Source organism: Podarcis muralis, chromosome 12 (genome assembly GCF_964188315.1).
Source record: "Podarcis muralis chromosome 12, rPodMur119.hap1.1, whole genome shotgun sequence".
In the NCBI taxonomy this organism is placed as follows: Eukaryota; Metazoa; Chordata; class Lepidosauria; order Squamata; family Lacertidae; genus Podarcis; species Podarcis muralis.
The window spans coordinates 23,965,025-23,988,171 of record NC_135666.1 but is presented as its reverse complement, the minus strand read 5'-3'; the positions used below and the strand labels follow the sequence as shown (position 1 = coordinate 23,988,171).

At 40.2% G+C, this 23,147-nt stretch overlaps 1 protein-coding gene across 10 annotated transcripts in view; it reads right to left on the bottom strand.

The window, feature by feature from the left end:
- NEBL (nebulette) overlaps positions 1-23,147 on the bottom strand; it is a 140,614-nt gene that overhangs the window by 33,826 nt on the left and 83,641 nt on the right. For 8 of the 10 annotated variants that reach the window (XM_028751250.2, XM_028751258.2, XM_028751255.2 and 5 more), the window contains exons 2-8: positions 20,723-21,002; positions 20,563-20,634; positions 17,806-17,910; positions 15,546-15,656; positions 9,723-9,833; positions 2,265-2,366; positions 1,111-1,212 (exon numbers count right to left, since the gene is read on the bottom strand). The exons of the other annotated variants lie outside the window; for them this stretch is intronic. In XM_028751250.2, the coding sequence (XP_028607083.2) occupies positions 1,111-1,212; positions 2,265-2,366; positions 9,723-9,833; positions 15,546-15,656; positions 17,806-17,910; positions 20,563-20,634; positions 20,723-20,791 (672 nt within the window). In that variant the 5' untranslated portion in view covers positions 20,792-21,002. The remainder of the gene's footprint in view (positions 1-1,110; positions 1,213-2,264; positions 2,367-9,722; positions 9,834-15,545; positions 15,657-17,805; positions 17,911-20,562; positions 20,635-20,722; positions 21,003-23,147) is intronic. 10 annotated transcript variants of the gene reach the window in all.

The following is a 23,147-nucleotide window of genomic DNA, read 5'->3' as shown; positions in this document are numbered from 1 at the left end:
AGTTATCCCTCAAATAATTAATACCACACTGATTGAGTGTAAGATATAAATTAGTATTTTAAAGGATTATTAACAAAGAGCAAATTCTTTAATAAGATAATGGGATTATTCACGCAAAACCTTATTACAGGGGCTCTAAAAAGAAAGAGGAAATATATAACCTCGCTGCTTTCGACCAGCATGTATGATTAAAGTAAATGATATTTTAATTATATGATTTAGCTTACAGGTATCATAAAGCAGATCTTAATTTTTTTCCACATGGCCTAATTAACTGCTTTTTTTTTAAGTAGCAGATGTACCGTAGCTATATTTTTACATCCCAATCATATTCCCATAAACTGTTCTGGAAAATAGGACCAGGAAGGATGGTTTGTTCCTTTTTTGTGTGAAAAAGTAGTGGCTTAAAATTGCCTATGCCTACAAACACTATTGTCTTCTTAATACACCAGTATGCCTTGACAGATCACTAGACTCCTCTTCATCCCTAGAATTCCCTTCATATATGAACTATCCATGATCCAAAGAGAACATGAGGACTGCACAGATGCAGCGAGGGAGGAAATTGCTGTTTTCCAGGGCTCTGTGACATTCATTTGCATCAATTGCAATCCTATCTTAGAATTTAGTGACACCTTGACATCAAGCAGAATGACATAATGCCACTCTCTGTCTTGTGGCTCCACTAAGTTCATGTGGTTTGCTCTATGAATGGACTGAATTATTCTTTTTTTATAAAACATGCTTTTGTGTGGCAAAAGACCATCTCCACTTTCGAAAGACTTTGAAACAAAAATCAAACACCACCGTCCAGCCCCAATGACTCTATATTTGACCAGTGACATCAAAATGTATTAATCCTACCACCAAACTAACTGTGACCGAAGGCAAATTTCCTCGTCCACTTGTGGGCTTTCAGCTACAGATCTCTCAAAATATTTAATGCATACCAATTACAGCAATTCTATGGGAAAGAGTTGTGGAAACCTTATCTTGAAGTTTTCATGCAATTATAGATAGTTTGCAATTAGAAAAGTGAAGCATTTGATTGCACTCCTGGGAATCAGATATCTCAATTGAGTCATTGTCTGAAAGCTAAGAAAATCTTACTTGGCTTAAATATTTGGAAACCTCTTTTGCATGGTTGAAGTCTGGTCTTCCGAGGACAGTTGGTTCCTTACTCATTTCTCGCCTTCCTTTCGCATATTCAGCCTTCATGTAATAAAAAGAAAAGTATGTACATGCCAGGCATAATTTTATTTTGAGAGTTCCCCCCACCCTTTCAGTTTTGTCAGGGGAAATGTAAGTCTCAAAAGAAACAGTATAGCAAGTATCTTTGGTGACCTTTGTTGACACCACTTTCGCTAACACTCTAATCAGCAATTCCCAGGCTTCTCCTGATTCAACAAATGTACCATTTATTTTATTTGAGAAACAATATGCAGCATTTTTTTTAAAATCCTCCAGTTTGATCATGGGTTGAGCTTAAACATAAGAAATGCTGATTCCCAGTTATTTGGGGGGGATTTGCAATTTCCAGCAAAGCTGAACTGAAAATGCAGGTGGCTGCCTTTTTAAAAAAAATATAATAGGTCAGATTCCACTCTAAATTACAGAAATACAATCCTATTAAAGTCAATAAAGACTGCAATGAGTAAAATATAGTGGAAGTCTGCATACCAGGGGTGGGGAGGGGAGTTTGCATGAAATTCTATAGGAGAGTGAACCCGCCAACAGGTGTGCAGGTCAAGGAAGCATGGAAGGGGGAAAGGTCAGAGACTGATAGACAGGATACCTTATATGCTTGAACTGCAGACAGAGAATCTATCCTTTAAACCTTCGGATGCAACTTTGGTACTTCAAGAATGAAAACCAGATGGATATTTGAGGCTGCATGGTGGCATTCTTTAATTGGCCAATCCAAAATTTTGGAAGAAAGGAACTGGGGGAAGCTTAAAATTGAGTGGAGTGATGACTGCTAGAAAAGTTGAGGCAGCAGGTTAAGGGTTTTTAGAAAGCTTGGCTGCTGATAATAGTGAGTGCTAGATGGAAATTTTCTCATGTTTATGTACCTAAGCCCATAAGAAGAGGGGGAAAGGATCATTTACTGAAAATTGTCCCCTTTGGGGTACTTATGTTATTGGTCTGAATGCAATCTAGAATTTATCGTAACTTTGTACAACTTTAGTAGCTCTGTCCATAATAAAAATAAATTTTAAGTTATCAACATTTTCCATAAATTACAAAGAAATTTAATTTCATACATTGCTTATTATCTTTGTTAACTGGGTTGCCATCATTATGTCTGGTCGATTTGAAACTTCAGTATATCTGTGAGTGTCCTGGAGATCTTTTCTATATGAAACCTGTAAAATGAAAGACTCATTAATGACATAGCAGGTCAGCTATAAATGTAGCTATGTTAACATATTAGCTGTTCTATACATTTAGCAACCACCACCTGGTAGATTGCCAGGATAAAGGCAAAATAAAACATAATAACAGCCTATATCATAAACAAAATGAGAAACTCAGTCCTATTTCAAAGACCAAAATGGAAATGCTAGTATATCAGCATGTATATTATGTAATGTGTATTATGAGGGGAAGTGTATTATTTTTCATTTGTTTTCCCAAACATATCTAATTGATATTTCAAGTTTATCTTGCCTTGCAGACAAAGCTGGTTGGGATTTACAGGTTGGGGCAAAATATTGTCCTGTAACAAAAGCTGATCAGGTTTGATCTAGTAACAGTGATTCAATTCTGTTAGTCACATCCACACTAGATTACTATTACAAATTCTGCATGGAGTGGCCTTTAAAGGGATCTTGGAAACTTCGGCTCTTCCAGAATGTACCCCACCAAATGTTGATGGAGGCAGGCTACAAGCTGAATATGTGAAGCCCATAAGCAGAACATGAGGGTTTCTCCCACTCACAATTCCTTTCCTAATATCTCTTCCTTATCTGAAGAACAAATTACTTTGCCTTCAAATTCTAAACTTTCATGCCAACAGGAACATTGGAAGTACCATATTAGTGGATGTATTTTTTTAATTAATAAAAAAAAACCAAATCACAATTTTATAACAAATAGTCTTCCCAAAATATTAAATTAACATGAATTTTCAGCTTCTGTCCATATCGCTTTAACACCTTTATTCTTTTATATATGTGTGAAATTGTTTTTACATGATATGTTTGCCACCCAGCTGTCAACGTTTTCCTTTTTTAAGGGAAATTCCCTTATTCCGAATAGGATTCCTCGCAAGAAAAGGGAAAAGTTGACAGCTATGCACCCAGGGCTGCTTTAGGAGTAAGGGTGGAACATACATTAAATAAGTAGATAGGCAAACAGATTTTTTAAAAAATCTGGCTGCTTCTGTATGTTAGTCACTTGATGATATTTTCATTTAATACATTACTTTTTACAAAAAAAGGTCTAAGTGAAGCTGCTAAAATAATTTCATAGTATTCTTTGTAAAAAATTAACTCATCTTATTCACTACTGTCATGCAAAACATTGAAAACAATTTTTTAATGAATAAAACCAGAAGTGCATCCAGGTTCTTGCAATTCAGAGCATTACACAGGTTTAGCTAATTATATGCTGTTCACCCTAATGACCACATGAGGTGAAGTGAATACCATAAAGGCAGCAGGAACAGGTTTCTGAAAAGGACCCCATCATCCATGTAAATTGCAAATTAAAGCCCAGCATATGCGCTCAAAACAGCAGCAAGGACTGAACTGTCAGCTCAAGACACAGAGAAAAATGCACAGAATCTTGCGGCGAACGCTGCAGCAATTTTGTACCTTATTGTTCCCCAGTGACAGTCACATAGTAAATGAAATAAGGAAGTGTGGTTAATTTCACAGTGAGGAGACAGTAGAAAAATCAGACAGTTATTTCACCAATCAAGTTTGATGTAAGGTCTAGCGCAATACTTTTCCTCTCATAAATTATTACTCTTCTGGCACCCAGTCAAAGATATATTTATGTTGGAGTGAGACAGAGACATCAAACATTTTGCAAATGTCTGCAATATATAGTTTGTATGTTGCCATACCCCATTGATATTACTAATGTTATGTAGCGGCAGAACATAGGCTGCAGAACGCTACGCATTTCCCAGTCTGTGAATTATCGCGACTAGGCCTATGCCAAGACAAATATGCGCTGTTCACAAACGCTGCAGCCCACTGTGAAACTTGCCATTCCTTCTCATGATTTTGCACAAGGTGCCTGCACACCTGGTGTGGAGGCAGGTGTCAAGAAACTAAACATGTGCCTCTTGCTAAGGCAACTAGGCCAATGATTCCTGAAATTCCCATTGCCTGCCATCAGTTGTCTCACAGTAAGGTCCCACAAGACAGGTAGCACATTGCAGAAGCAGTCCTTCCTGTTAACACCTATTCTATATGAGGGCAATGAAGCTTCATTTGCTTTCAGTGGCACTGGCTACATGGTCCACTGACATCCCACTTAACTACATGATCCCTGATTGGCTGCAATCACTTCTAAAAAATTAGAGGGGGAAATGGCACTGAAACAGCAAGAGAGTCTTCATAGTGACATATAGCTGTGATGGACTCGGGGACCTAGTGAATAAGCAATTAATAACTGCAAATAGTAAATAAATACATAGAAGGGTAAGACTAAGGTTTTTCATTTCTAGTTAAGGTTCCCGTCATATTTCACCAGTATGCATAGTCCTGATCTTATTACCGAGTAAGCCTGTCTCCTATTTAGTCTATAAACTGGCGGTGGATATATTGTTGCTATTCTGCTCTGGTAAATTTATTTCATTTATTTATTTCAAAAAATATATATGCAGCACTTGATTGTAAAACAAAAAACTCAAAACTGTTTACAAACAAGATGAAATCACTAAGAAAAATTAAAAAGACATCTGAAAAGTTAAAACAACAATGGATTAAAAACAGATTAAAACTCACATCTTTCTAAACATCTAAATAAAATGCAGCCAACATCACATCAGTTTTGATAGGCAGTATCAGTAACAGTTCCACCATGCACCCAAACAAGGTCCTTCCTACGTCCTACTTCTTCCTCATCCCTTCCCTTGTCCCATTTCACCTATCTGGAGATGCTCAACTGTGACAATGCAAGACACATTGGCCACCCCTGTTCTAGGCAATGTGTTGTCTTCCAGATGTTGCTAGAATCATAGCTGTCAAGTGTCCCTTATTTGAAGGGACAGTCCCTTATTCCAGCGCCATGTCCCACTGCTGTCCCTTATTGATGGATGTCCCTTAAATGTCCCTTAAATGATGTCCCTTAAATTTCAAAGGAAACAGCTCCTCTCCATCCCTCCCTCCCTGCTGGCCAGGGAGGAGGGAGGCTCCAACTGTGTTGCTTGGCTGTGTTGCTCACCCAATAAGAAGTCTAAGAACGACTGGGGGGTGGAGCTTGAATGCCTTGTGTGTGGCTAGTTAATGCAAGCTGAGGAGGGTTTTGAATGCTGGACGCCATTTTGTTGCACATGCTGCTGCAAACTTTGCAGTGCAAAGCCAGGCCGGGGAGCCATCTTAAGTTGAGGCTGCATAGGCCTTGTGGTGCATGTGATTCAGATTCTATTCAGTTGAACTTCTGGTTACAAAGTTGGTTGGACAGTGTTCTCAAAGCTACCAGCATGAGTTTGACCAGACTGCAGGAGGACAGGAAGACTGGAGTGCCTGGAACAGGTGAGGCTGCAGGTCCCTTATTTTGGCTGCTGGTCCCTTATTTTCAAGGCTGCTGGCCCCTCATTTTCAAATCTGTAAGTTGACAGCTATGGCTAGAATGCGTTCCTGATCATGTGGCAAAGCAAAGTTCAACAACATCAGGAGGGCTACAGGTTCCACCCCCCTGCTTCTCACATTGCCTAAAGTCCCTAAGAGTGGGACAATTGTTCTTCACTTCCATAATCTGAATGCCATAGTTTTAAGAATGCCTTTGAAAATAATTCCAGGTGGAATCTAGACATATATTTTTAAAAATGCCGTGAAAATGCTTTTTTAAAAAATGCTTTAAAAATATATATATATTGAATTTGCCATTAGCTCACCATCGTCATCTTGTGTCACGTTTGTATAATGCACTTAAAATATTATATTTGCAGCTGTATAGCTGAGTCCTCAGTGATGGTTTGCCATCTACTGATGAAACATAAGGGAAGCCCTTTTGAGGATATGAGGTTAGCTAACCAGATCTCTAGATCCTGCCACAACATTAGCAACACAATCCTATGCATATCTATTTAGGAGTGAGATTCACTGAGTTCAATGGGATTTGCTTCTAGATGAGTATAAGATGACAGACTTAATATTCTACAACCAGAAAATTAATCACATATTGCAGAACAAGCTTTCATGTGAACATAGCATACCAACTAAAATAATTTTGTAACTATATTTCTTGGGGGTCAGAAATGTAATTGCCATAATTTGGGGAATCATTTTGCTGGCTATAGATGTTAAGATCATTAAAATGCCCATCCCCTAAGTTATAAGCCTGGGAAATTTGACAGTATTTATTTTCCTATTATACAACTTCAGCCGACTGTGAAGCTCAGCGTGAATTCTGTTCAAGGTGGCATGAAGTCATGACGCACTAGACGATTTCAAACTGGGAGTGCAATGATATTTTTAGAAGATGACAGTCTTCATCTGTAAAAGGAAATTTCCCATTTCACACACTTAAGTATAAGTCTGAGCAAATAATCTTAAACTCTCCCTAATCCTATTAATTATAAACTCTATGTGTAAAGGTTGGAATTAATTAGAGCACTGTAGGTAAATAAGCATTCTGCTCCTATACAGACACATAACACTCTGTTGGTAGATAAGAAAGGTTTTGGCCTGTCTACAATATGTCTACAATAGGTTTAATTTTTAAAACGAAGCTCATTAAAGCAAAAAAAATTACACTCCAGGAGGGTGGATGCTTAGTTTTTTTACATTCCAATGACAAACTTTCATATTCAGAGCTGAACATGCAGCCTCATGTGAATCACAAATAACTTTATTTTTACAAAACTAGAAATCCCAAATTTAAACATTAAGTCAACTCTTCAAGAGTAAGAAAATTAACCAAGTAAGTAAATGAACCAAGTAAACGGAAAACAATAGGTATAAATTGGTATACCTGTTTCCCAATGCATGACAGAGCTATGGAACTGGAAAATTCTTTTTGTAAATAATCTGTTAATACTGATGCCTGTCGCATAGCTGTAAATATTCAGCATACTTTCTGTTTTGTTAAGTGCAAAAGCAGGTATCAATGATTGCCTTTCATTTTGTTCTGATTTTATATTGACTCTATTTATCAGCTGCAAAAATAATATTGGGGTTGAGTAAACATTCTTAAATTTGGAGATTTCTTTTGTGTAACAAAGCCCACTATGATCTAAAGAACCACACATTTTTCCTTAATGCCACATGGCAAACAACCAAAGCCACACTATTTCACAAGCCATTTCTGGTGTAGTATAGGTGTAGTCAAAATGTTGTATGGAGTTCTAACAAGTATTAAGAAGGTGATAATTTTGCTTTCACAATTTGGGGACCCGTTTCTACATCAGTCTTGCTTTTTCCCTCATAAGGTTGGTGCAGAATCATTTATTCCTATCTGAAAGGCAGTTCTGTGCTGCTGGTTTGCTGGTTAAAGATCATCAGTGGTCAAAGGCATGAAAGACAACTTGCAGCTCCCAGAATCCAGTTCCCTTTCCTGCCTTCATCAAAGTGGTTATGTTCATATCAAGCTCCCTTCTTTCCTCAGGCCTTTCCCCCCCTACTTCTAATACCAGCCAATCACCCATTCCCACCACCCTTCTGAGTAATACCCCTCTCCTCCCTCTCATATATATATATAAGGATCTGGGTAACTTCTTTTTCAGTGTATCTGAAGAAGTGTCATGCACACAAAAGCTCATACCAATAACAAACTCAGTTGGTCTCTAAGATGCTACTGGAAGGATTTTTTTTATTTTGTTTCTTCTCTTTTTCTGTTTTCCTTTCCTGGTGCCACCCTTTGTGTGCAGCCACTTGCAGTTGTCCTGAGACATTGTTTTAGTTTTCTCCAGTCTTCCCCTTGGTCGCCATGAAGCCCTGTGAACTGAATGTCACTCACAGTCTTTCCATTCCTCTCATTCCCTGCGTCTTGCTAAAAGAACAAACACATTCACACACAAAATCACCCACAACACACAAATAACCTGCTTGTATCTATTCCATGGGTAGGCAAACTAAGGCCCGGGGGCTGGATCCGGCCCAATCACCTTCTCAATCCGGCAAATGGACGGTCTGGGAATCAGCGTGTTTTTACATGAGTAGAATGTGTCCTTTTATTTAAAATGCATCTCTGGGTTATTTGTGGGGCATAGAAATTCATTCTTTTTTTTTTCTCTTGAAAATATAGTCTGCACCCCCACCTGAGATCTGAGGGACAGTGGACTGGCCCCCTGCTGAAAAAGTCTGCTGACACCTGGTCTATTCCAATGTCCTTGTCTCCCTCCCTCCCTTCTTAGCCTCTCTGTCCCTCTCCCATTTCTCTCTTAAGTCAGGGGACGCAGCCTCACATAGTGCGAGCGATCACAACTGATCCCTTTGAATCCTGACTGTGATGATGGGGCGTGGTGTGGAGTCTCAAGTGGAAGAGCAAATCTCTCACCCTTTCTTCCATGATTCCTATTCCTGTGTATCCCCAATATCTGTACCGGAGGAGAAAAGAGGTGCCCTGCTGCACTAATGAATGCCCTCTTGCACTAGGTTGGATCTTACTCAGAGAATCATAGAATCATAGAATCATAGAGTTGGAAGAGACCACAAGGGCCATCGAGTCCAACCCCCTGCCAAGCAGGAAACACCATCAGAGCACTCCTGACATATGGTTGTCAAGCCTCTGCTTAAAGACCTCCAAAGAAGAAGACTCCACCACACTCCTTGGAAGCAAATTCCACTGTCGAACAGCTCTTACTGTCAGGAAGTTCTTCCTAATGTTTAGGTGGAATCTTCTTTCTTGTAGTTTGGATCCATTGCTCCGTGTCCGCTTCTCTGGAGCAGCAGAAAACAACCTTTCTCCCTCCTCTATGTGACATCCTTTTATATATTTGAACATGGCTATCATATCACCCCTTAACCTCCTCTTCTCCAGGCTAAACATGCCCAGCTCCCTTAGCCGTTCCTCATAAGGCATCGTTTCCAGGCCTTTGACCATTTTGGTTGCCCTCCTCTGGACACGTTCCAGTTTGTCAGTGTCCTTCTTAAACTGTGGTGCCCAGAACTGGACACAGTACTCCAGGTGAGGTCTGACCACAGCAGAATACAGTGGCACTATTACTTCCCTTGATCTAGATGCTATACTCCTATTGATGCAGCCCAGAATTGCATTGGCTTTTTTAGCTGCCGCGTCACACGTCAAGTTTGTGGTCAACCAAGACTCCTAGATCCTTTTCGCATGTACTGCTCTCAAGCCAGGTGTCACCCATCTTGTATTTGTGCCTCTCATTTTTTTTGCCCAAGTGCAATACTTTACATTTCTCCCTGTTAAAATTCATCTCACGGTTTTCATACAAAGTATTATTTCCTATAACTAGCAAATATTTCCCTTAAATCATTGTATGATTAACTTATCAAACCATGATTTCTCCAAAATATCAAAGCTACATTTCATTTCAAACACAGGAGCATCACAAATTAATAGCAGAGAATACTCACATTACTTTGGTGTTTACTGACTTCCATGGCATGCTTAACATCTGGAGGCTCCTTCATATGCGCATAACTTGATGTACCCTTTTCAGCATCATGTTTTTGCGTGTAGAGAACCTGTAAATGGTACATTTTATATCATATATATCATGCAGGATATGAAGGAAGGTCAATCCGGGTTTCTTTACTTACACCATTTTTATTTTTTCCTGCCGTGTCTTTTCATAAACCTAAACTATGAAGATGCAAAGAACCAGACTCCCTCCATCTCTCTCTCTCTATTATCAAAAATATCTCATAATGCTCAAGTGCTCATTTGCCTTGACAATTTGTGAAGAAGCAAACTATAATCTACATTTTACAATTAGGTATCAAAATGTGCGACAGAGTGACGTAGTCAAAGACTGCATGCTTATAGATAAAAGTAGACATTTAAACCCAAGTCCACACCCAATATCCTGTCCATTGAACCAAGCTGACTGGTACTCACTGAATAAAAGAGATCAAAATTAGAATATTTAATTTTGCACTGAAAAAATGAAAAGCGAGGCAAAAAGCAATTTAACTGTCCTTGGAAATACTGGAATAAACTGTTGGGATACATTCAAGCCAGCTACCCTGTGGGAAGGATCCTGATTAGTTTTTATGTTTGGGTATTGCCCTTTGCTTTTACTTAGAAGTCACCATTGGAAGCATTTGTATCCTTAAGGAAGGATAGAAACCACAAACAAAAACTTCAAACCAAGAAGATACATTCCGAAATGTCTTCAGTCATCTTCACTGAACCCAATGCATGCAAAAGACTGGGCTTTGGAAAGGGACCAAAGCATGCAGATTGTTTGTTGCCCCAGGCAGAGTTGTCCCTATGTTGTTTTCTAATGTAACACTGAAATACTGTTAATAATTATTGCTAATTACTTTTAAATAGTTGAATTACAGGGTTAGAAAATAAACAAGTTGCTGTACTACTGCTCCCCCTTATCTTTCAGGAAGTGGGGAAGAGCGGAAACCTTCAGCTAATTAATATAGAAGGAAAATGAAACCATCACTAAGTTTTGAATGGCTGTATTTTTATTACTTTGGCAATTACATTTATCTATATATATATCTTTCATAGGAACACGGGTGGCACTGTGGGTTAAACCACAGAGCCTAGGACTTCCTGATCAGAAGGTCAGCAGTTCAAATCCCCGCGACGGAATGAGCTCCCGTTGCTCGGTCCCTGCTCCTGCCAACCTAGCAGTTTGAAAGCACATCAAAGTGCAAGTAGATAAATAGGTACCGCTCCGGCAGAAAGGTAAACAGCGTTTCCGTGCGCTGCTCTGTTTTGCCAGAAGCAGCTTAGTCATGCTGGCCACATGACCCAGAAGCTATATGCCGGCTCCCTTGGCCAATAAAGCAAGATGAGCGCCACAACCCCAGAGTCGTCCGCGACTGGACCTAATGGTCAGGGGTCCCTTTACCTTTACCTTTATATATCTTTCATAGAACTGGCTGCATATAAGAGATATCAGATACAGTGAACTGAAATGGGTGTGTGGGCGTGTGGGCGTGTGTAGGCACAAAAACACCACACCAGGTTAGAGCCAAAGTTTTCCTCCTTCTGTTGGAAAAAGGGAAGCTTTGGATTCAAACCAACTAGGTTTCTATTCTTGGCAATACGGTCCTCAATCAACAGGCATTTTACAAAGAGCTCTTGGAATACAGGCACTCAAGTGGTGTGTAACCTAATAGCAAAGATTGCAAGAAGATTTGAAAACATATTAGCCAAAGAAGGATTTGCAACTGGTAAAGATCAATGCAGATTAAAGCAAGCAAGTTTACAGCAGATCAGTAAAAGGAGGGTCTGATTTCTCACTTCACTACACAAAGATAATGCCTGAACAAAACAAATGTGAGATTCTGAGGACCATCATTTTAAATATTGACTTTTTAAAATCTCCATACAGCAAAGGCTGTAGCTGTTTATTTTCAAAATAATGCACATCCGTAAGAGTCCCACAGTTTTGATATCAAAACTGCTGGGTCCACATAATTAATTTCAGACTTGGCCAAGGCCACTGTAAAGAATTTCATGGATGGGTGCAGCAAGATAAACAATACTATTGAGAAATTGCAAACAGAACTTATGATATTGCCAAGGAATGAGCTTTAATAGGATCTTATTCCTGAACTTTAATTTAGCACATAGCTCAAGAACTTCATAAAGTGGTTCAGATTCGCCCCAATCTCATTTTGAATCCAAACTGAATGTAAATTGTGTCCAATCAGATTTACTGAGCCAACATTTATAGATGTGAATATGTGCTTTTAATTAGGTGGTATGCCATAATATTTAATACATATTCAAGAAAGTTGAAAGTTCTGTTTATTCCAAAAATGGATTACACAGCTATACCACCACTCTTTCTTCAATCTTGAATGTAGAACATAGGATTTCCACAATTCATCATTTTCAGAAACATTACTTCAAGCATATTTGCCAAGAGCTTGAAGAAATGTTAGCTATAAAAAAGAAAATTGAACAGTCTGTTGACATGCTCTAATTTTCTATTTTCCTTGGGTCATTTTGTTTCCCCGATAAGGATCAAGCCTTGGAATTTTCTGTCAAAGTGATGGAATGTATGTGAATCAAAACCTTTGTCCTGGTTTTTTCCCCATCATTTCCTCATTCATTTATTTCAAGCAGTTTGTCTTTCATTGTGATATTTTTAAAATACTTTGAGGAGAGCAGGAAACCTGGAAATCCATTTCCTTGTTTTCCAGAAAAACAAAGGACCTAACTATCTGTTAACTACCATATCACAATGCTCCAAAATACGATGTTATTTATTCTGATACTGTTTTGACAGTATACAGACATAATAGGCCAAAACAACAACAACAACAACAACAACAACAACAACAACAACAACAACAACAACAACAACAACAACAACAACAACAACATAGAAAATGGATGCCCAGTAATCTTCTTGAAGGAAGAAATGTTGGTTTGCAAAATCTCTTTTTCATATGCAAGTCAGCTAGAATCCTCTCACAGCTATTTTGGTGCTCAGAAATTTGTTTACTTCTTCTAATGAATAAACAGTAATGCTAGTTAGGCTAATTGCTGATTAATCTCTTCAGTGCCACATTCGATGATCCTGTACATATCCTCATCCTCCTTGACCCCTCTGCTGTTTTGCTACAGCTGATTACCTTTTCTCTTCCTAATTATTTTTATAGGGAGAAGGTCTTCTGATTTCTCTCAGCAATCTGTTTTTGGCTCTCTGCTATTCTCTTTCCACATAGTCTATTAGGGTCAACTGAGTAGCGACTAAGCTGCTAAAATGTTAGCTAGACTCTTGGGAAGATTTGTAGCTAGTTGGCAGGCCATACTGAAACTGTATTTCTCAATCGTTCCTGGAGAAATGTGGCAAGTAGGCTGCAGCTGGGCCCAGTGCTGTGTTAACTTCTTAATAAAAGACTTGGGTAAAGGAAATGGGCTGAGGTGATCATCAAATTTGTAGATGTTGCCAAACTTGAAGGTATAGCTAATGGGTATGCACACTGGCCAAATAACAAGGCAAATTGGGGATATTCATAAGTGTTTTTTTTTCCCTCCATCAAAGTGCACATTAAAAGAGGTACTTTTCTGTACTATTGTTGGTTGTTGTTGCTGGCATCCATCTGACTTGAGAGGCAATGGAGTGCATCACCAGGGGTGAAGCCAAACAGCTGTGTTAGCAGCACCAAAGTAATCTCCCTGGGGCACAAGCCTGGGCAGCGTGTATGGAGGTCATAGCTTGCCCTACCCCTGGCTCTTGGTCACAAGCAACATTTTTTAAAGACAAACAAACATCAAATTAGGCACTGAGCAATATAATGTTCTTTCCATCTTCTGTGACAGTACTGTAAGTCATGGAGGACACCGGAGCCACAATAAATATAGAGAAAAGGCAAGGAAAGCAAGAGGGAGCAGAATATAAATATTATCATTTTATTCCCTCCAGCGTATGTCAAACTTGTCTGTGCACGAACACTGCACTTTTGGAAGATGCGAGTCTAGATGAGGGTGGTTTGGGAAGGGACAAATCTCAGCTCTGCTGTAAAACCACCATCTTTCATTTTCCTTGCAGGCATAGTTTTTGGGAAACCCGACAAGAGGAAATTATTCCACTTTCCCTGGCTTTTGCAGCAGAATGCAGTGATTTATGTTACAAATGGGAAATAAATGTGACTGCAGGTTTTACATTTTCATGCTACATCTAATATATATTATGTATGTCCTCTTTAAAAAAAAGGATGTGTGTTTCAGAATAAATGTTTTAATAGCAGTTTCATTATTTAATTATTTAGGAATATGTTTTATACGAGGAACATCAACAAGACAGAGCTGCGCTAACAAACTTTATTTTAATCTTCTAGTCAGTTCTTTATTGTATCTGTTCTGTTGTATCACTGAAGTGGGGGGCGGGATGTACTATATAAAACTGTATGCTATGCTGTTTTGGAACAGGGCCAGAAAATAAATGCATTGACAGCCAGATAAATTATGTTAATCTCATTTATAAATCAAACTAAGTATGTTATTTAAAAACATTCTGTAATTTACTGCTATCACAATAGAAAGCTCACTTAAACTCTTAACTCTTTGCAACCAGCAATTTTAAGAGACTGTATTGATTACAGATTTACCTGTTACTGTGCTGATCTAGATTGTTATAAGCTGTTTATTATACATCTGTTTCTCACAACCGTGATTGCAATTTCCTGTTTCCGCCTGCTTGTGGATACTTAAGGTGTACAAATCAAAGTCTATTTTTCGAATGTCTTCAGATTTCAAGCAGTATCGCTAACAGCGAATGTTTTTCTCCCTTGCAAAAATCATAGCTGCCTTTCTTAAAACAATTTATTCTAGATTGAGATTTTTAAGGTCACTCTTCCTGAATAACATACATATAATAAGGAATGAGTATGAAAGTCTTGTTTATATTTTTAAAAAGGGTATGGTTCCTTCTTTGTACCTCAAATGAGACAGCAGTGAGATGGCTCATGTGAAAAACACATCTTTGAACCCAAACAAATTGTATAATTTCCTTTTTCTGGGTTAGGTGCTCAAATGTGTGGAGTGGCAGCCTAGCTTCAAACATTAATTGTCCAGAACCACTTTGATCTGGCTTATGAAGCAGGTTTGAGGCAGAAACTGCCTTCCTCACCCTGGCTGACTTAAACTTTATACCAGGAGATAGTCAGGAATGTGCAAGCTTGATGATTCTCCTGGATCTCTTATCAGCTTCCAGTACCATCAATCATGGTGGACATTCTGGCTCTTCTGTCTGGATTGGGAACTGGAAGAATCAAGCTGCAATGGTTTGTTTGTTTTTCCCCTATCTGAGTGGAAGAATCCAAAAAGTGGTGCTGGGAAATGTTTACTCCACCCTGTGGTATGGGTCCAATGGGTGCCACTAAGTTCTATGTTGTGTCCTATGTCATTTTACCATTGTCATAGAACTGCTGGTAGAGGCTGATCAGAGAATTCCTGAAGTTATAGTACTAGCCAGTCTTACCAGTTACTAACATTGCTGCAGACAGAACACTTCAGGATGGATCATAGAGTAACTTGTACACTAGGACTCTGGGGAGGAGTAGGACTTCTAGACACATTTATGGGAGGCATGGAAAGGAATGGATAGAATGATTGACAGCTAACAAGTGGAGGCAGAAGGCCCCAACAAGTACCCTAAAGGGGGGGGTGCTTCCTCCATGTGCATAAGCATGTGTACCAGCAGGAAATGGATCAGGCTGCTTAAATATACAGTATCCATATTTTTTTATAAAAATTACTTTGCTCTGAAGCTGCGTAACTTCTTTTGCGAACACGCTGTCAATTGTGGCTGGCATCTGTTGATAGATTGAGTTGGAGAGGTCCTTCTTTGCACCTGCTTTGTATTGTGCCTAGAAGGAAGAGAAATAATGCAGTAATTATTTCGAACAGATTAAAAAGACATTTAGGATGAAAGGTTCAACATTATGCCTTTTGACAACTGGATATAAAAATAGATTTTGCCCATCTCTGCTGATAAATCTTTATAGACATATCTTTGAGATTCTGATTGCAGCATTAAAAGTTTTTGTCCATGGTAAGCAGTTATATTCACAGAATTTGTGGCAGACACAGTTGAAAGAGTTAATGTAATAATATATATATTTTTAACCATATCTGCTCCACTGGAGAGGCTCCCTTTTGTTTTCCAACTTCCATGACAGCCTCCACTCACCAATCCTGCTTTGTTTCTATTTACTGACCCTCTACAGACCAACCCAACTGAAGACAACCATATATCAGGAGTGCTCTGATAGTGTTTCCTGCTTGGCAGGGGGTTGGACTCGATGGCCCTTGTGGTCTCTTCCAGCTCTATGATTCTATGATTCTAAGAACTCTATGTGATATATCCTACATGTGTAAGCCCCATGTTGTCCACCAGAGTTTTATTGTCCTTGTTTTCCTTGTGTTTGCTATATTAAATAAACATATTTTTAAAATAAATAAAAAGGGGGATGTAGGGGGATGTAGGTGAAGGCATTTCTTTCACAACCATTCAGAATTCTCAAACATGCACAAAGTCTGGAACATATTTTGATGTAAAACCTTTATGCAAAAAACCACACACTCTGCCCTGAATATTGTGGAATTTTGCCGTGTGTGTGTGTGTGTGTGTGTGTGTGTGTGTGTGTTCACTATAATCCATAAATATTTCTTGCATTTCCAAAACAAATAATGTTGAAGTGTTTGTCTTGCATCTGGAATCAGTAAGATCCAAAGAATATACACATAAAAATGCAGAATGACACACATATTGAGTATCTATAAATAGATCAAAGCACCTAAGTATTATGAGCCAGCACCCAACAGATTTATACTTGGTACATCAATAACATGTTAAATAAATTAGAATTGCTAATTTGGATCCATTTTACAGATTACTCTCTTACACAATCTAACAATTCCATTTTTCGGCCAAACTTGGATTCTAAAATAATTCTAGCATGTTACTTGAAATCATGCAATATCAATTTCCACTAATGTGTTTTTAAATTAAGAGTCCTATAAAAGTGACAGTTTCCAGAGGAACAGCAATGTTAGTCTGTTGCAGCAATTAAAGGCTACACTACTTTATTATGGAATAAACTTTTGTGGACACTGATCCATGTGCCTGGGAGGAGAGGGGGCAGTCTCAGTAATTCTGGGTAAGGGGAGGCATGGTGTGGTAGGTGGGCAAGCCAGATAAGCAGTTAGTGACAGTGCCATGTGCCAGCCCCTCCTCCAACCTGGGGCACTGTGATTGTCCTATCAGCCAGCCCTTGGGTCTGCGGCTGCTGCTGTTGAATGCCAAGTCAACTCTGAATAAGATCTTCCTCATCCATGATCTGATTGTGGATGAGGGGGCCGATCTGGTCTGTATCTCTGAGACCTGGGCAGGTGAGCAGGGTGGCACAGGCTATGCCATTGCTCTGTCAAGGCTCTCTGTCCAGTTGAGAGGGATCTAGAATGTGTGTTCCTGGCACTAAGTAATCAGTACAGATTAGGGATTCTGCTCGTTTACCTCCCACTTCACTGCCCAGCAGTCTCCCTACCTGAGAGCTTGTCTCAGAGGCAGTGTTGAGGACCCCCAAACTGCCTGTTCTGGGGGACTTCAACATCCATGCCAAGGCTATTGGCTCTGGGGTGGCTCAGGACTTCACGGCTGCCATGACACCATGAGGCTGTCCCAACATGTGATCAGTCCAATGCAAGTGGCAGGCCACACTCTGCAGGCCAGTTGCCAATCTCCCCTTCTTGGGCAAGGTTCTTGACCAGGTGGTTGCAGACCAGATCTAGGCACTCTTGGAGGAAACTGCCCTATATGATGACCTCTGTCAGGAGAGAAGCAGGAATATGTATTCCTGTTAATTTTCCTCAGTGGCTTTTGATACCATCGACCATAGTCTCTTTCCAGAGCTTGCTGTCTGAGTTAGGAGTGGGTGGAAGTACTGGAACTGTAAATATTGCCACTCTGGGACTGTACATATTGCCAAACAATTTCCCAAATATTCTGTGCCTTACCTCAGAAATAAAGGCAGACATGTTTTTCACATGCTTTAGCTGAGGGGTGTCAGGAACAAATATGCACTGGCCTTTAGATTTTTCATATGCTCCTTTATAATGGACCTGTAAATGAAGAGTAGGATTGGAAAGGAGAAACAGCAAATAATATATTAGCGTGTGCATGTATAAACTGTCGGCCAGTGTTGAACCTTGCTGTAGTGCAAGACAAGCAAGCATGGTCTCACTGGGGGGCTAGGGTGCAGATTCCAACCACGTGGGTTTGCTGTGGTCAATCCTCCCCCTCAAGCCTCTTATGGGGGCCCCTATACTATGTTGATCCTGACCAATGCCATTTCCACCCTCATACAATGTTCTTCCGCCTATGAATTTCACTGAAGAAAGGTGGGGAAAGCCCCAACCAAGTGCTTATCAGGTTGAGAGAGAAAAATTCATTTCCGGCCCCAAATTGCTCAGTGAAGGCTCTAACCCAAGGGTGGGTGTGCCGAAGCCTCTCAAACAAAATGGCTGTGAGATCCAGGGGAAGCAGCCTTATAAAGACTTTCCCCTCCTATCTTCAGCAAGGGTTCATGGGAAAGCTTTTTCCCATGATCCCATCACACAGAGAATATACTGGGTAAAATCTTGCCCCAGTATTCTGCTGCAGTCTATGGGCCACAGTAGGGATGCGTGTGGCGCTGTGGGTTAAACCACAGAGCCTAGGACTTGCCGATCAAAAGGTCGGCGGTTTGAATCCCCGCGACGGGGTGAGCTCCCGTCACTCGGTCCCTGCTCCTGCCAACCTAGCAGTTTGAAAGCATGTCAAAGTGCAAGTAGATAAATAGGTACCGCTCCGGCGGGAAGGTAAACGGCGTTTCCATGCACTGCTCTGGTTTGCCAGAAGCAGCTTAGTCATGCTAGCCACATGACTCGGAAGCTGTACGCCGGCTCCCTCGGCCAATAAAGCGAGATGAGTGCCGCAACCCCAGAGTCGGCCACGACTGGACCTAATGGTCAGGGGTCCCTTTAGCTTTACCTTTATGGGCCACAGCACTGCTGGGCAAAGGCATCCCATGCTTTTTAGCTTATATGTACCTCATTCAGAAAAGGAAACACAAAGCTTGAATCAGTGCTAGGAACTGGACATCAGAGAGATGTAAAGTGGCTAGATGAGGACACTTAAACATTTCAGTTATCATCACTATGCTCATAATGGCAGAAATCCAACAGACTTCCATTAAGCCAGTGAAAAGAGCTTTAGAAATCAATGATATAGAGAAGAAGGTCCTTCATGGATATACACTGTGGATCTGACAAGTTTCAATTTTGTGTATGTGATAAAAGCAGCAACACCACCCAACTTAAGGCACAATCCTGTTAAAGTTAAGCACAATTAAGTCTCGTTGTTTTGAACAGAAGACAGTTAAGCAAGTGACCAACCATGCCACTGAAATTAGTGAGTCTCAAGGAAAAACTAATAGAGTGGTATCTCAGGTTAAGTACTTAATTCATTCCGGAGGTCCGTTCTTAACCTGAAACTGTTCTTAACCTGAAGCACCACTTTAGCTAATGGGGCCTCCTGCTGCCGCCGTGCCGCCGGAGCACGATTTCTGTTCTCATCCTGAAGCACAGTTCTTAACCTGAAGCAGTATTTCTGGGTTAGCAGAGTCTGTAACCTGAAGCATATGTAACCCGAGGTACCACTGTACTATGGCCATGATACAGCCATAGTTAAGAATTTTCATATGTTCAAGATGGCTTCAGTATATTGTCTTAAGGCAGTTCAATATTGTTATCACCCTTTCACAGATGGTAGCGCTGAACCTGAGAGATTATGGTATGGCCAATGGCTACCTCAGTGGAATCACAGTTGTGCTGACATTTATTTATTTAGTAAAATATTTTAACTCTGCCTTTCTTTCAAAGAGAAATCCAGAGCAGCTAATAAAATTTAAACACATACACAACATCAGAATATATTTTTTTAAACAATCAAGATCAAAGGTGTAAAAACAGCAACAAGGACCTCCAACAAAGGACCTTGCCAACAAAGGTCCGTATAGTAAAAGCCATGGTTTTCCCAGTAGTGATGTATGGAAGTGAGAGCTGGACCATAAAGAAGGCTGATCGCCGAAGAATTGATGCTTTTGAACTGTGGTGCTGGAGGAGACTCTTGAGAGTCCCATGGACTGCAAGAAGATCAAACGTATCAATTCTTAAGGAAATCAGCCCTGAGTGCTCACTGGAAGGACAGATCGTGAAGCTGAGGCTCCAATACTTTGGCCACCTCATGAGAAGAGAAGACTCCCTGGAAAAGACCCTGATGCTGCGAAAGATTGAGGGCACAAGAAGAAGGGGACGACAGAGGACAAGATGGTTAGACAGTGTTCTCGAAGCTACAAACATGAGTCTGACCAAACTGCGGGAGGCAGTGGAAGATAGGAGTGCCTGGCGTGCTCTGGTCCATGGGGTCACGAAGAGTCAGACACGACTAAACAACTAAACAACAACAACAACAAGGAAAGAACCATATACTGTCCAAATGGCACAGACCATGCAATGAAGAAGCCAGTCATGTCTCCCTAGGGAGGTTTTTCAGGGGCTCAAGTGACATGATGAAGATGAGTCCTCTATCTCAAAGTGCATACATATTTTTCAGGAACAAATTGGTCTGTTTCTACTTAGAGCCTTGGATGCGTGCTTTTAAAATCTTGTCTAGCTGAAACATGACCAAAAATTTAATAAGGAATTAACACACTACTAAGAACCTTTACTTACGTCACTTATCATTTCAGTGCACCTTCTGGCAAGTTCCATGTTTCTATCCTCAATAACAGGCTTAAGGAACACCTATAGAAGAAAGAAGGCATGCCAAAAATGAGTACAAATCACATAATGAATTCCCTAGCACTTTACAGAATGTATCAGAACCACCCACCTTTGCCTCAGAGTTCTCATCCTCCTCCTCACTTCCATTCTCCCTAGATTCTTGAAACGGCATTCTCATTTCTTCCGTTCAGTTAGAAAAATGGCAAAGTTCAGTAAGGTAAAACAGCTTGCACTCTACAGCTTGTTGAATGCCTGTGCTGGTCTGCTTCTACAGTGAGCTTAACGTCCCCGTGGTTTTTCCCTTATTTAGGCAGTACTTCAAGGGTCTTATCTGAACAATTCAGCATGAGTGGAGTGAAAGGCGTCACAAATGTCCTTGCTATAGTGACCTAAAAAAACCACAAAAAAACAAAAAGCATTAATACTTCCTTGCAACCAAGCTTAAAATATCTAAAACTGCACTTGAGAATATTGAGCTTTAAACAAAAGCCTGCCCCTTAATTTCATAAAATTGGCAGGATTACAAAATTCTCAGGAGTGTGTATAGGAACATACACGAGTGCTAGCTGTGCACGTGCGAATCCAAGTACACACTTGCAACAACACCTCAAAAATACAATGTTATAGGTTTGAGGGGGGACCGCCCTAAAGCCTAGAAATTAATAAACTGTATGATTTTTATTATTTGGGGTATTGGAGTATTTGGAGTATAATTTGGAGCCAGTGACTCATCTGGGATAGTGGTGTTAGTATTACAAAAGGTATTGATGGCCCAATCTAAGAGGAATCTTGGCCCTGGGCAGACAGAGGTTGCCAAGGTGGGGGAGGGGTGGGGGAGGTGACAGGAAAAGAGTGTCTTTAGCAAGGTGTGAGGGGAAGGGAGAACAAAGGGAGGTATCTATCTTGAGCAGTCTGCCTGCAGTCTGGCTGGGAGAGGTACTTTGGGCTCCTGCGCTTCACTGCTGTGGGGAACAAGCCCCTCTTGAGATAACTATGCTGTAAGATCTGGACACCCTCCATCTAAATTCAGGTGTAAATATGTGTGTGTTTTTAAAAAAAATCGTATTTCTTAAAGCTACAACAGCCTCTGCCGCATATTCAATTTTCCAAAGGAACACAGACCCTGGCTGAGGGCGAAGACCTCAGGAATCCTGTGCACAGCTCAGCAGGGATCAGAGACCATTGACCAACTATGTCAAACTCCCACTGCTAATTACAAGACTGTCTTGTATACAAACAGCAAAGATAGCTTTCTGCTATTCCTACAGATTTCCCAGAAAGCTGTATAGTTCAAATACTGGGGGGGGGGGGGGTTAGTTATACAGTAAACCTACATTACATTTTGACACATTTTCTTGAAAAGACTCCTGTCATTCTCAATGAAGGCAACCTGGCTGACTTAGCAGGTGAAAGTTAGAATAAGAATTTTTAAAAAGCGGTTCTACAGAATGACTTTGATGGTACAATAATACTGCATTGGGATACCAGCCAGGGCAGCATTTACAGTACCCTCTGTTGGTGTTGTGGACTAAGTGCCTAAGTGCTGAGCTAGAAATACTCTGCAGCTTGTCCTACTTTCCCTGCTCTCCCTTTCCCATACATGAACTTGCTGAAGGTTCATTTTCCTGTGTTTACTTATCTGGGGTTGTTCTTGCTTTCTAGATGCACTGAATATATCATTCCAAGAGGACACAGAGTACTCATCTGTTTGCTCGCGTTCTTGACACACCTTCCCAGAGCCTATCAAGGTGGCAATGTGCCCTACTTTATAGAGGACAGTACTCTGTTTGAAGGTCAGACAGAATACAAGGAATACCCTGTTGGAAGGGATGCTTGGGTCCAAGTCAAGTAGAACCAAATGAAGGGAATGCAAAGGCCTAGTGGTATAGCAGTTAAAGTGTTGGCCCAGGACCTAGGAAACATCACTTTCAGGTTGTTGTTGTTTTTTGTTTGTTTCTCATTATTCCAGCCTGAAAGTCTAGAATAATTTCTGCAACAGCTTGTGATTTATTTTTTTTAAGTCTTCATAAAAACTCTTTTAAACATTTTGATATGCATTTTCCCCTAATATTCACACTTTTGCAAAGCAATGTTTTTTAGTATAATGTGTTTTTGCATGTTATTTTCAACTATGCATTTTTAAATTAGCTCTTTACCATACTATTTGCATTTTTAATATACATTACTATGTATTATGGAGAACTGGAGTGGAAATTTTGAACGATGGCTATGGTTAAGTCTGCATATTATTTTGGAAACTGCAAATTAGGTAAGTTTCTCTTCCATTCCCAGGTAGAAGGGCCCAATCACTAGGTATGGCTATTCCAGGCTATGCGAGTACTTGGCTGCCTAGGCAGATGACTACAATTCTACAGCTCATCACATTCGAGCACAGTTCTGACACTAGCAGTTCTTGTCCTAACATCCTTTCTCCACCAGTGCTTCTCCCCCGAAATTGCCTTGCCCAGCTATTACTCTCCTGGTGAGACCTCCAAGGCTACAAGTAAACTTATTGAGAGAAAAATGGCTGGGGG